General features: G+C 39.3%; 2 protein-coding genes, 1 long non-coding RNA gene and 1 other non-coding gene across 4 annotated transcripts; 1 reads left to right on the forward strand and 3 right to left on the reverse strand.

The window, feature by feature from the left end:
• Positions 1-792: 792 nt before the first annotated feature.
• Positions 793-3,352, reverse strand: LOC141281926 (uncharacterized). The gene is made up of 2 exons (XR_012336344.1): positions 2,908-3,352; positions 793-1,671 (listed from the first exon to the last, which is right to left on the reverse strand). It is a non-coding gene; the product is annotated as an uncharacterized lncRNA (long non-coding RNA).
• Positions 3,353-3,427: 75 nt separating this feature from the next.
• On the reverse strand, positions 3,428-5,179 carry mpst (mercaptopyruvate sulfurtransferase). The gene is made up of 2 exons (XM_065277882.2): positions 4,553-5,179; positions 3,428-4,169 (listed from the first exon to the last, which is right to left on the reverse strand). The coding sequence occupies exons 1-2, from the start codon at positions 5,148-5,150 to the stop codon at positions 3,871-3,873; spliced, it is 897 nt and encodes a 298-aa protein (XP_065133954.2). The 5' UTR covers positions 5,151-5,179; the 3' UTR covers positions 3,428-3,870.
• Positions 5,180-5,384: 205 nt separating this feature from the next.
• trnac-gca (transfer RNA cysteine (anticodon GCA)) lies at positions 5,385-5,456 on the forward strand. The gene has a single exon. It is a non-coding gene; the product is annotated as a tRNA-Cys (tRNA).
• Positions 5,457-5,807: 351 nt separating this feature from the next.
• LOC135768601 (uncharacterized) lies at positions 5,808-11,896 on the reverse strand. The gene is made up of 3 exons (XM_065277881.2): positions 11,442-11,896; positions 10,808-11,206; positions 5,808-10,713 (listed from the first exon to the last, which is right to left on the reverse strand). The coding sequence occupies exons 1-3, from the start codon at positions 11,886-11,888 to the stop codon at positions 6,790-6,792; spliced, it is 4,770 nt and encodes a 1,589-aa protein (XP_065133953.2). The 5' UTR covers positions 11,889-11,896; the 3' UTR covers positions 5,808-6,789.
• Positions 11,897-13,762: the final 1,866 nt, after the last annotated feature.

Raw genomic sequence — 13,762 nt, forward strand, 5'->3', positions numbered from 1 at the left:
TACTTGAAAGATTTTTCTGAAGACAAGTGGACAATTTAATGTCTCAGATCAAACAAGAGACTCGTAAACAATGATTACAAAACATGAAAACAGAATAAAGTTGCTGATCATCTAGTATCATACAACATTCACCATAAAGGATATATAAACTTCTGAACTGCACATTTTTTATAAATTCAGTTATTATTCTGTATTGTGGACTATATGTAAAGTCCGTTATAGAAAAAAATGGTTCAGACCAGATAAATAAAAATAATAAAATAGAATAATTCATGAATAATGCAAATTACAATTTTTATGGCCCCTATTTATTTTTTCTTAAAGTGCATCTACACTGTAAAAAATTATGGGTTCATTTTTTACACATTGTGTGTGTCATGCCATTTAACGCATTATTTCATGTTAAAATAAATGAAAGGGACAACACAAGTTGTGCCACCCACCAGGGTCCTGCGACATTAGATCAGAAATGTCTTGTCTGCAAGTGTTTCACAAAATAGAGTAACGCGAGTACCGAACTCATTTAAATTTCAGTAATTGTGACTGCGTTACTTGGAATAAAAAAATTGGTTACATGCTCATTACAGTTACGGAATTACTTTGTACGCGTTACTCCCATCACTGTTTTTAACAGAACTTGTGTTGTCCCTTTCATTTATTTTAACATGAAATAACGCCTTAAATGGCATGACACACACAATGTATAAAAAATGAACACATAATTTTTTACAGTGTATTTCATTTCTAAAAACAATGTTATTTTGTGTATTTGGTAAAATACAATGTGTTCGCGTGGTTTATGGTTTATTATTTTCCACATACCATACATTTTTGTGGCTCCAGATTTCACTCTCTTCCTGAAACGCACGGATTTTGTACAAAATTCATTGATTTGAAAATTGCTGTGTCCCTGATTGGCCAGCTAATCTGTATGTTGTGATTGGCCCGAAAACGTCTGACGTCAGCTGGAAATGTGATGCTCCTTACCATGTTTGAAAGATTTGGTCACAATGCAATGCTAACAGGAGTTAACTTACAGGCTGAGTCCGAAGTGGGAGGAATTATAATAATGTCGGTCTTGTCTACATCACCAATCCCAGAAAGTAAACTATTGCCTACAATCCGTGTGTTTGTTGTAGTCCAAGAAAAGAGATTTATGTTGGAGACGATAACTTGCGTCATCATTCACTTTGGGTTTGTACCATTAGCATATTGTTAACATGTACTAATACACACTTACACACCAAATGAAATGTGAAATTGTAAATCGGACAATAGGTGTCCATTAAATGACCTCAACCATACCCTGTATTTGTCATATCACTCATAAGTAACATTAACCAATTTGTTAACTAGTTTAAAACAAATCTGTTTTCACACATCAGGCAACATAAACTTTGGTCTGAATTCTTTTGTCTTTGTGTTCCTTTGTTCCTGGGTCGATTCTGTGCAGAAGAAACGGGATTTTCCAAATCTTTAGTCAAAGTTCTTCTCAGCTCCAGTTTTGGGCCTTTACTGAGTGGTGAACAATTTTCTTAGCATTCTGGAACGAAAGCTATGCATTAACTTGATGTGCTCAGCAGGGTGTTAGATGATGCACTTTCCTCTCTTTGTTGGAGCAAACCTCTTAGCTTGTGCCCTCACATGCTTCATATAGTCCATCCTGTTTGACTACAGAAAAATGAAACAGAGATAAGCATCAGTTAAAATACGATGCCAAAATTAAAGTATTGGTTAAAGTATGTCTTTATCAATGTGGTAAATCTTAAATCAAAGCAGTGCATGCATTATTAGGCTAAGCAAAATCTATTAACAATAACCATACAAACCGCAAATATCACAGTTCAACAAACAAGTAATCTTGATGTTTATGTAAGTTCTGTGTTTAAAAAGTGAAATGAGATATTGCAATACTTGGAGATATAATAATATAATTTTGGCTATGACTGACATTTGCTCATCTGTCTCTTATAGACGGATTCATCGGACGCCCTGCGGTTACGTGATACGCGTCTGGTCCAAACTTTACTTCCAGGTTTTCTTTTTTTAATGGTCTGACTAATTGCTAAACTCTTAAACAAATACCTTGTCGAAAATAACAAATGTTTTGGTTTCCTATGGAATCTACATGTTGTTTATTTTGCTTGTTATATAAATAAACTACTTTGTTGTTATTTATTCTTAGCGGAGTTTACCGGAAGTTACATGTTGACCACGAAACCCGCTTGTTTATGTTGTTACTGCTCGCATATACAGGCTGCATTCGTCATCAAGCTTGTTTTTTCTTCAGTTAATTAAGCATTGCATTTGCAAGTTATAAGCATATTACAACAATTTATGATAAAAGTCAACTTTATTATTGTTCATATTCTGAATTAAGACAGACTTATGACGTACGCAGACTACAAATGCGACCTCTGGAGGATGCAGCCTTCCGTTGAGAAACGGCCTACGTCAGGGGTGTCCACTCCTGCTCCTGAAGGGCCGGTGTCTCTGCAGAGTTTTATTCCAACCCTAATCAAACACACCTGATCCACCTAATCAAGCTTACTAGGCAGACTAGATACTTTGAGGCAGGTGTGTTGAGGGAAGTTTTAGCTCAACTCTGCAGGACACAGGCCCTCCAGGACCGACTTTGGACACCCCTGGCCTACGTAAAGCAATTCCAGACCATGACTCAACAGCGCCGCCTTGTGGATAAGATAAACACAACAACACACAGGAGGAGGAGGACACATCTGTAATAGCGTAAACAAACGTCCCAGATCACATCCGCACTGCTCTTTAGAAAGATACGATATGCAATCGATGCGGAAGTGTTGGGTTTTCATGCTGACGTTCATTTTGCCATTAATTATACAACTTGTTACATGCCTTAGCAAGTCTGTCTGTAGAGAGAGGGCCTACCTCAAAAATGTATAAAAAATTGCCTTTCCACGCCAGCAGAAGTTCACTTCAACTGAAAAAAGCCTTTATAAAGAAATCAGATGTATCTCAGAGAAGCTCCATATCCATTATGAGTAACTTAACAATCGGTTTGCTATATTTCTCTTCTGGAAAGCCCATGAATATTCAAAACCAATGGCAAAGTTTTAAACCGATAATACATTTAAAATATCGTACAAATATATTCTAAATTTAATCCGAACGTAATGTCGTGAAGGCATTGGAACGGAGACCAGCGTTTGTTATTATCCACAGGACCCTCAGGCAATATCACGGTCAGCTAACAGCGTCCATGACGTTCAGCCATAAGCAGTGTGGCGATAACGATCCGTGCAGACGCGGGAAATTTACATTTTAATTTCATATTCATGTGTAAGTGTATTCCTGTTTAACTTAGTTAACGATGAAAAGAATGTGACAAAACTCTTGTACTTTTTTTTTTTTAACTTTTTTTAACAAACACCACCACCCATACACGAGAGGATTTTACGTGCGTTTATTAGACTCAGAAAGAAAACAGAAACTTTTGATTATACTTTTGAAGTTACAACAAATTTTGTTAATACTTGTAACAGATCAAATGCCTTCGTTTTGTATAAATTGTCCTTTATTTCTCTAGATTTGTGTGCATTATTAATTTTAAATGCAATCTTAAATCAATCATACAAAAAATTATTAACAGCATGACTATTCTGTGTGTAATTGTTAATGTCAAAGTGAAACTGTCTTAGCAAGATTTAAATGTATATGTTTGTAACGTTACTTTACAGTTTTGTTTTTACAGTAAAAATATTTTATGAAATATTCCCCTTTAAAGTATGATGGCTTAGTGCAACTTAATGACCTTTAATGCAAAATTAAAGCCTAATTAAAAGTGTTGTTTTAATAATTAAGTACTCCAAAGGTTTAATATGGAAGCATCTCTCATGGCTGCTTTCCTTTTCCCTCAGAGATCACATGTTCAGGGGCAGCTTTGATGAACCACTCAGCCCACGACCCATCGTACAGGTACACACCCGGGTGGCCGCACAGGTGAGCGGCGAGGGCGATGTGACAGGCTGTCACACCTGAGCCACAGGTGACACAGAAGGGCTTCTGCATGTCAACTCCAGCTTGCTGGAAAAGCTTAGCGAGTTCCTCCACAGGAAGCTCCCGACCATTTGAGTCCATGAAGCTGGGGAAAGGCATGTTGATAGAGCCAGGGATATGACCAGGTTCAATGGCTGAGACACAGAGATAAAGATAACCAATATGTGGCATAAAAGCAGTTAACAAACATTTAAAATAATGTATAAGAGAGGTGTTTTTATCACATTTTAGCTTTTTGCATTTTACCTGAAATGTCTGACAGGTGTGACAAATATTCATAATTGGCATCTGTATTCTTTAAAATATAAGAATGTTTTTATACTGACTTCAATTAGGATTTTAAAGATCATGGGATTTAAATATGTTTGTGTTGTTTTTGTAATATTTGCTGAGAATGAGTGAACGGGACAAAGTTCAGGGAGTAACGTGCAGGAATGCATTCACAAATAACTTTGACAAAACTAAGTACTAAAGCATATTACACTAATCCACATATATATTTTGCATCCATACGTACTTTCCCTTGGTTCTGGTTCAACCCCACGAAACCTTCCGTTGGCTCTGGCGTCGACCACTTGAAACTCCTTGGTTTTTATGTTGTCCAGCACATTTTCGTAAGTTTTTACCCAGGACCCGTTGAAGGTCGTCTTAAACTCGGTGCGCTGTGGTTTCGTGTACTGGTCAGTAACGGGATGACCTTCCCGTAACCAGTTCTTGAACCCGCCGTCCAGAACCGAAACCGAATTGTGACCAAATACCCTAAACATCCACCATATCCTTGGTGCAGCGAACGAGCCGAAGTCGCTGGCATCGTAAACGACGACATGAGTGTCGTTGCCTATTCCCAAATTACCTACGTAGTCTGCAAACTCGCCCTCGCTGGGCAGCATGTGATCAAACTTCGAGCTTTTGTCACAGCAGTCATCGATGTCGAAAAACGAGGCTCCGGGAATGTGACTTTGTTTAAACTCGGCCTTGGCATCGCGTTTGAGTTTAGGCAAATACCAAGACGCGTCTAATATGCGTAGTTTCGGTCCCACTCGGTTGCTTTTTACAGCATCCGCGAGCCATCGCGCCGCCACGAGAGCTCGAGTCTGTGCAGCCATGGCAGTCATGCGCTCCCCTCCGGTAGAGCCAGTTAACTGCAGTGTATGGTGCAAATATCTTTCAGTCAACGTATCGGTGTCGAAAATGCAGTTGGTGTTTTATAAGCTTAAAAGAGAGAATCTCTTAATATTATTATTTTTGGGAAGGAGGAAAGTTAAATGTTAAACATCAAGTGTGCTTATTTGTTCACCATAGAAAACAATTGTGTATAATACGGCTGTGAATGAGCTGTGAGACCGCAAGGGGGTATAGCTCAGTGGTAGAGCATTTGACTGCAGATCAAGAGGTCCCCGGTTCAAATCCGGGTGCCCCCTTCATAAGTTTCCTTTTCTAATCTTTCAGTAAAACTATTTTGATTGCATGTATTGATGTAAACGCATAAAAGCTTTACATTACTAAAAGAGTGGGCATACCATGCCCTTTTCTGTTACTGTTTCTCTTTGATAGTAGGTGGGTATTTAAAAAAAATTATGGTAAGCACACAGTTGACGGCACCCATTGACTTCCATAGTATTTTTTCCTACTATGGTAGTCAATTGGTAAATTTTTTATCAAAAATATATTCTTTTGTGTTCAACAACAGAATAAAGAAACTTATACAGCATGAGGGTAACTAAATGATGACAAAATTTCTATTTTTAGGTGAACAATCCTTTAATTTAATATTTATCATAAAACATTAAAAGAAAAATTATCAGCATTTTATTGATACATTTTCAAGAGTTTTACACGACATTCATTATTATATATATGCAAACTAGCTAACAGTATATATTTTAAGATGAAATGTTAAAGCGACACTCCACTTTTTTTGAAAATAGGCTCATTTTCCAGCTCCTCTAGAGTTAAACATTTGATATTTACCGTTTTGGAATCCATATAGCCGATCTCCGGGTCTGGCTGTACCACTTGGTTATTGAATGTTACCAACGGTACTATTTTCAGGCGCTGCTTATCGTTGCGCCTACTGCAACCATGTTACGGCAGCAAAGTCCTTGATTATTACGCCAGAATGAGAGTATAGTTCCTAGCCATATCGGCCTAGAAAATCACAAATTTTAATTTTCTGTCAGTCTTCGTACACAATGTAACTACAGGAGAGTCAAGTTTTAAATAGAAAAAATATTGAAACTCTTTGGTTATTTTTGAGCGTGATGCTAATGGTCTAATCAGATTCAATGGATTATGCTAAGCTATGCTAAAAGTGGTAGCGCCAGACCCGGAGATCAGCTGAATGGATTTTAAAATATTATAATTTATTATAATAATATAATTTATAATAATAAAAAATCAGCCATCTGAGATTTTGTGTAGTTTTGTTTTATTAGCCACATATCAAAGCTGATATTTACAAATGTTTGCTGAAAATAAAGACCATATTTTCCATTAATACTGGGTATGTCAATCTATTACTAATCTATTTTAATAACAAGACCTTATTCTGAGTTTGGCAAAGACATAGTGGTTCCCAACCTTTATCACTTCAAGGCCCCCACTCACTCAGTTTTTTTCACATAAAATTAAATAGAACTTGGAATGACTAGACAGATGTATATTCACTTCTAAAATAAGAAACATCTTGATTTTTACTTGTTTTAGCTTATTTTAATGCTATGGACCCCGACCCCCTGGTTGGGAAACACTGTTTTAAGGCATGTACTTTTTTGCCTTTAGTCTGGGTATAATTTGCATGTCTCTGACATCATTGTGCTGGAGAAGCCAGCATAGGTATCTTTCTGTGCCCATACCCCATCCACTTGTAGAAAGAGGGATAACTTCACGCATGTTGATGTACCACTTGTATGAATCTTCTGGTACGGCATGGTGTTGTAAGGCTTCTCTTACCATTTCAGGTAAGGAGTGACGTTCCCCAAGCCCTACTGTCTCTCCTAATCCAAAGAGTAGGTCTGCTGCCTTGGCTTTGCTCCTCCCTGAACCTTCAACATATGCTTGGTAAAAGGGCACTCCAAGATGGTCCATTTCTGTCAGCCAAACAGCACCATCATACTTCTCGATTAAAACCTTTTCTCCTTTACGTGTTAATTTTCTGCCAAAATGAGGTTGTCCTTCTTGAACCCATTCAAGGCAATCAGTAGAAGGCATTATTTCAATGGCTTGGTCCAGGGTTATTTGTGGAAGAGGTTCTTTTAAACTTTTTAGTAGTTTATGGACATGGGATAGAGTACCAGCTGTATTTAATATAAGGTTTGAATGTTCCTTCAGCATTGCCTTTGTCAAATGGGCAACATAGCCTTCAGCTATGCTTATGGCAGCATCCATGTCACCAAGTAGCTCACACTCGACATGGTAGAACTGGTTAACATGCGTAGCATCAGGATCCTCCCCTCTGAAACTGGGGGACACATAGTAAGCCCCAGGAAGACCATCCTGAAATCTCAAAAAGTACTCCAATACAAATTGCATGGAGTCAGCCAGATATACATCTTGGCCCAGCATGCTGACAAACACAGGCTCTGAATCTGAGCCCAGGCCCATTGGAGAGGAAACTGTGTCTGTGGTGACTGGCGTCAATGCATATGAATACTTGCATTTGTTGTGGAAGTACTCTACGGTGCTGTGAAAAAGGGTGTTTTGGATTTTAAAGAGATTGCGGTACCATTTGCTCTTGATGGCTGATGTAGCATGGGTCAAGGGGTTTTCCCAGGAGTGAGGCGGTGTGCTTTTTGTGATCTTATTGTGGATCTCCGTAAGATCCTCTGGGCTGATTGGGGGACCATCTACAGATGTTACATATCCAGTGTAAGTCTGGCAGAACTGAGGAGCCACAGCTTGGGGCTTTATGCCATTAGGCTGAGAAACTAATGGAATTAGTTTAGCATGGGCATAGTCGATTTCCAGTCCTTCAAATATGAGAGCTACACCATGGGCATTTATACCCTCTTGCAAAAGGTGAGAAACCCTCCGTGCAGCCACAATTAGCGCTATGTAGTCACTCTCATCCAAACGGAATATGTCACTGCTCAGTGGTTTTCGTGGCACTAGAACTGTAAAGCCTGGTGCATTTGGAAATGGAGTAAGAAATGCTACATGTTTGTTGTCTTCCCAGATACGCCAATGTTTTTCCTCACCACGAATTATGCGTGGGAATAGGCCAGTATCTGGAAGCTCTCCATGAAAATCAAAGCTAAAAGGGGCATTGGGCGTAGGGAGGTGTGAGCAGATTTTCGCCTGCATTTGGTCAAGAATGGTATCTTCACAACATGGACCACTTTTGGAGCTACAGTAACCAGGGTCGTAAGCATTGAACTCAGTTTCCACAGCTAAGTGAGGTTTCCAGTTAGGTTCTAGTCCATGGAGAGGTAAGATCTTAATGTAAGCGGGTTTATCAAGTTCTGGCATGGACACAAGTGCACAGCGGTGCACACCAAGTTTCTTACAAAGGAGATTAGCAATCGTCCGTGCCCCCTGCAGCATTGATACATAGTCAGGTAGTGCTAACTGAAAGATGCTACTGGGTCCATTTAGGGTCTTTCGAGTGAGAACAGTAGCTCCTTGGGTCCAAGGATTAGACTGTAAATAAGCTACCAATTCATCAGTTTCCCAAATCACATTTGAAAAGCTCTTCATAGGTCGTAAAACTTCGGTTCGACGAATGCCATTGACGACTGAAGCGACAAACATCACGGCTGCGTTAGTTTCAATAACAGTTTCTCCGTCATGGTCTACAGCAATAATTCCAGCACACTTTCCTTCCAGATCGTCATGGATTACTTCCTGACAAGCCTGTCTGAGACTGTAACCCTTAAGGTTGTATAAACTGGCTACTTTGTGAGCAACTGTTTTACGTAAAAAGGCATCGCCATCACCAGAGCATGTCACTGCAAGTTTCTTATCAGCATATACGCCCGCCCCGACTATAGCTGTGTCACCGACTCTGCCTTTCCATTTGCCAACTAAACCTCCAGTGGATGTGGCTGCTGCTAACTTGCCCCACTTATCCATTGCAACTGCACCAACTGTTTGAGGATGGTTATTTTTGCTACCACCTGACTTAATCATTAATTCCTTGTATCTTACATCGGTGTCAAAGTACTCGGATTTCATTCCTGTTTCTTTTTCTCCAAGACTGTCCAAAAACTCCTCTGCACCTTTTCCTGTCAATAAAGAGTGCACACTTTTTTCCATTACACAACGGGCAGCTTTTATTGGGTTTTTTACTTTACGCAGACAAGCCACTGATCCAGAGTTCTTCCCATGTCCATCCACAACAGTGGCCTCCATTTCATGCTCTCCATCCCTGTTATACACTGACCCCTTGCCAGCATTGAACAAGAAACAGTCTTCCAATGCAACCACACTTTTTTGTACTGCCTCCAGACTACTACCTCCGTGGATAAGCACTTGTGCTCCAAGAGTTAGAGCTGTTTGAAGGGCAAACTCAATGACTTCAGTCACCTTCTGATTCAGCATCATTTCCTCTCCTGCCCCACCATGGATTACCAAGGAGAAATCTGGTTTGATCTTATGGGTGGAGTTTAAACTCAGAGAAGCTTGTCCTTTAACCGTTGTTTTGCTTTGTCCTTTTTGCTCCACGGTGCTGACTACATCCACCACTGGAGAACCATTAAAGAGTCTTTCTTCACTGTCTTGCAAGAGGCATTCAATGGCTTTCATCTGCCCAGCAATGGCATACCTCAGTGCCAGGAGCATTACCAGTTTTAGACTGAACTCAAGTCTTTCTTTGAGATTTCCCAAAACATTTGCAAAGATACCTTTTCCATTCAACACTAGACGGACTTTGTCCTTTCTGCCAAGATACGTGACAGCTAGCTGGTCTGTAGCATACACATTGCCAACAGCACACTCAACTCCTTCCATCATATCTGACCCTGTAAGGTAAATAGATGGACACCCAAAAGGATCAAGAAATTTCTTAAGTGTGCTATCTTTGGACAAATATTTGCGCAGGGCTGCCAGATGAGGGCCTACACCAAGGCCAAGCTTTGTGGCTTTAATTAGCTTTTTGTGCTCAACAAAAGCTAAATGAAAGAGTCGAAAAAGCTCATTTGTGTATCGTGGATTGTTGTCTGGGCCAATGCAGGATGCTAACGCTGTAACAAGCTGGCAAGATCTCACAGTGGTCGAGTATGTGGGATCGCAGCGGCCATGTTTAAAGTGACGCATGTGGGTAGGTGTGACCATGATGAGGCTACTTGCAGCATCCCCAAGTATTTGCCTCAAGGACAGTTGCAAAGTAAAATTAATCCATGCATCATATAAACCTCTGTGGCCCCTTAAAGTGGTGAACACATCTGGATAAGATGAAACATCAAAAGTCATGACAGATTGGTTTGGTTGTTGAATGTTAGAAATAGACTGATTTGGCAAAGTAATGTTTTTCAGTGAACATTTTAAAGGTTTGGGATGAAGAGAATCAGTGTTTGAGGGTGGAGCTAACGCACTGGTCTGAGTGTTTATCATTTCTGTGTTTTGTGAATCTGACAGCTGCCATAAACGTTCAACCACAAGTCCAGCTACCATTCCATCCAAAGCGCTATGCTCAAACAGCATGCCCGCCTGGCCATCTTTGAAGACCACCAAGTTCACCACCTGTTCAGTAAAGAGGGTTAAAGGGTTAAAGAGGGTAAATGAGTTAAACCGCACAGTACTAGTTTGTAATGTGTACTAATAATTGATCACACACCTTATCATAGTATCTCAAACATTGTCCATCTCTTTCTCCTAGACGGACAACATTGAGGGTATCTGCAAGGTCATCTGGTGCAGGGCCATCTTCCAGGGATACAACCAGAAGTGCACTCTCTATCCTTTGTAGTGTTATTGCTGCATCACCTCCTGCCTTTATGATATCCATTCTCACAGCATGCCAAACTTGGCGATGAAGAGAGGTCAGACCACAGATAATGGACGGGTCTTGTTCAGGAGCTGCTGCTGGGTGACTAGATGCATGGACCAACTGGGTGTATATTTCATTCAGAGGTAACGGTGATGGAGGTTCCCCCGAACTTGGTCGCCATAAAATTTGAATGGGAAATATACCTCCTCGACAGATCAGTATGGCATGAAGGCTGTCTGTGTATATCTGAAACATGAAGGCCAGGTAAACATCATTAAAGTGAGTCGGCATATCAACTGAAGATCACTTATCATTTCCTCTTGAAAAGATCAGCATTGTTGGTGCGCTTTTGTCCCAACTAGGCTTCTTGACCATTTTTAATTTCCTTAAGCAACTTTACTATGAAAACATGCTTGTCAGATGTCTGTGTTATTACGTACAGTGCTATATCAATTTAAAAGAATCAAGATTATAGCTTCACCTTTAACTCATCCTGGCTTTTGCCTGGTAGGCGATTAGCTGCAAAAACCTCAGACTGTTGCGTTCGCTCAGTTGGTACATCCCCTTCCACCAGACGAGGTTCACTGTATAGCTTAGCAACAGCCCACAGTAGAGCTGTAGCGTGCCCGATTTGTGCAAACTCCCCCTTTAGCTTAGATGAGGGAAGGACTGAAGGAATAGCCGTGGCAGTGGGCAGGGGATCATTGCAAGATAACAATCGCTTCTTGAATTCATCCGTTACCCAGTTCTCACGTCCGGAGGCGTGTGCCTTCAGGTGTTCTTGGGCTTTCTGAAGAGCATCTCTTTCTTGAAGGAGGGCATTTTTATAGTGTTGATACTGCTCAGGATTTAAGGTGAGCTGAAGCACCCGGCTAGCTTCCTGCAGAGTAGCATCCAGTTCTGGAACAGGATAATCTAGCAGGTCCATCCTTTAGTTTAGAGGACAAAGCACAAAATTGTTAAGACTTTATGCGAAAATACATGTTATGATTTTTAACTCTAACATCCCTAATACTGCTTAAGACACACGACTTGCTTATGGAATACAAAATCAGGTTTAGTTGAAACTGTACTTTAGTTTTACTAAAAGACACTGTGAAAGTTTTTTTGTGTGTGTGTGATTTAATGTTGTCTACATAAAATCATCCTACATAATGTTAAAAGCATTATGTGAAAATATAACCTTTATATATTTAATATTGACTGAGATTTTAGATTATGAGACTTTCACAGACAGGGTTTAGTATGAATGTTATCATTTAATGGACATATCTTGCACTAAAATAAGGAACATGTTTGTGGCACATGACTGTTTAGGCTGTAATTCAATAACTTTAATAAATTCTCTAGGAACTATGGTTTTGTCCAGCATTAAAGATCCATTTTGGTTACTGCACTTTGATTTTTGCAGGCGTTTCATTAAGTAATGGAGTCGATCTAAGGACATTACATGATTATCTTTACACATGCTTCAAATTACTTTCTGTCTGCAAAATCTTGTGGCCATGAGTATTGCTTACTTGTAATGGGAAATATGTGTCATACTGCATGACTCATTAAATTAAATTTGTCTTGAGTTAGTTACTCTGTAATTCTCTGAAATGCTGTCTGTCTTTTCTCTATTTATGGTCCATAATGAACTCAAGTTAACCATGATCAGGTGATGTTAGCAATAGTTTTGTGCTACATTCAAGGGATAGTTCGGCCAAAATGGTATTAAACCCATGATTTACTCACCCCCAAGCTGTCCGAGTTGCATATGTCCATCCATCATACAGAGGAGTCTAAGATGGCGGTGCTACCGGAAGGTATTTATTTTCGTTAATAAAATTTTAAATATGGATATTTCTACAACAACATCACGCGGATTACCCTCAGAAGACCTTTGTTTATCATCCTGGAGCCGTTTGGATTTAATTTGTGAAAGGTGGACGCACTTTTTTTGGACTTGAAGGTCGTGGACTATGGGTGGACCCCGTAACATTACATTTAATCAACTGAAGATCTAAAACATTTTATAAAATATCCAAAAATGTGTTTGTCTGAAAGACAATGGACATATGCAACTCGGACAGCTTGGGGGTGAGTAAATCATGGGTTTAATATCATTTTTGCCCGAACTATCCCTTTCATTGATTTAGTATTCTGTATTCTTGAAAAGAAATCTAAGTCATCTGGTGTGATCTTTTAAATACATTGTGAAAATTAATATCTGCCTTTTTCGTACTCATGTCATAATGCCTAATATTGACACTTTATCAATCACCTGAAAGACATAAAAACTACTACAAATTTCCAATGGCAGTCTCTCAAACCAAACTTTACATCTCTCTCTCTCTCTCTCTCTCTCTCTCTCTCTCTCTCTCTCTCTCTCTCTCTCTCTCTCTCTCTCTCTCTCTCTCTCTCTTTATTTCTACCGTAAATATATATAAAAATGTATTTATTATTGGTAATATTAGTAATTATTTAGTGATGCACCGATGTATCGGCCGCCGATATTTATCGGGCGATTTTTGATGAATTTGAAACCATCGGCATATCGGCAATAGCACGAGAAAGGCCGATACCGATTGTTTATTAAGTAACTGCATAAAGAAATCCATTATATGTAAAAAATGAGTTAATGTTGTTAATAAAATAAATGCTGAATAGCAAAAACCACCTTTTAAGGTTGTCATGTTGTCTTATTATATTTGTTTTAGCTTAATTTGTGCCTTTCTTATTATGTTGCTCAGTTGAATGTTAATTAGATCCAATCCATGTTTAGTAAAAATAATTTGATGCAGAAATAAACTAGCTAAT

The sequence above is a fragment of the Paramisgurnus dabryanus genome, chromosome 3 (assembly GCF_030506205.2).
Source record: "Paramisgurnus dabryanus chromosome 3, PD_genome_1.1, whole genome shotgun sequence".
NCBI lineage: Eukaryota > Metazoa > Chordata > Actinopteri > Cypriniformes > Cobitidae > Paramisgurnus > Paramisgurnus dabryanus.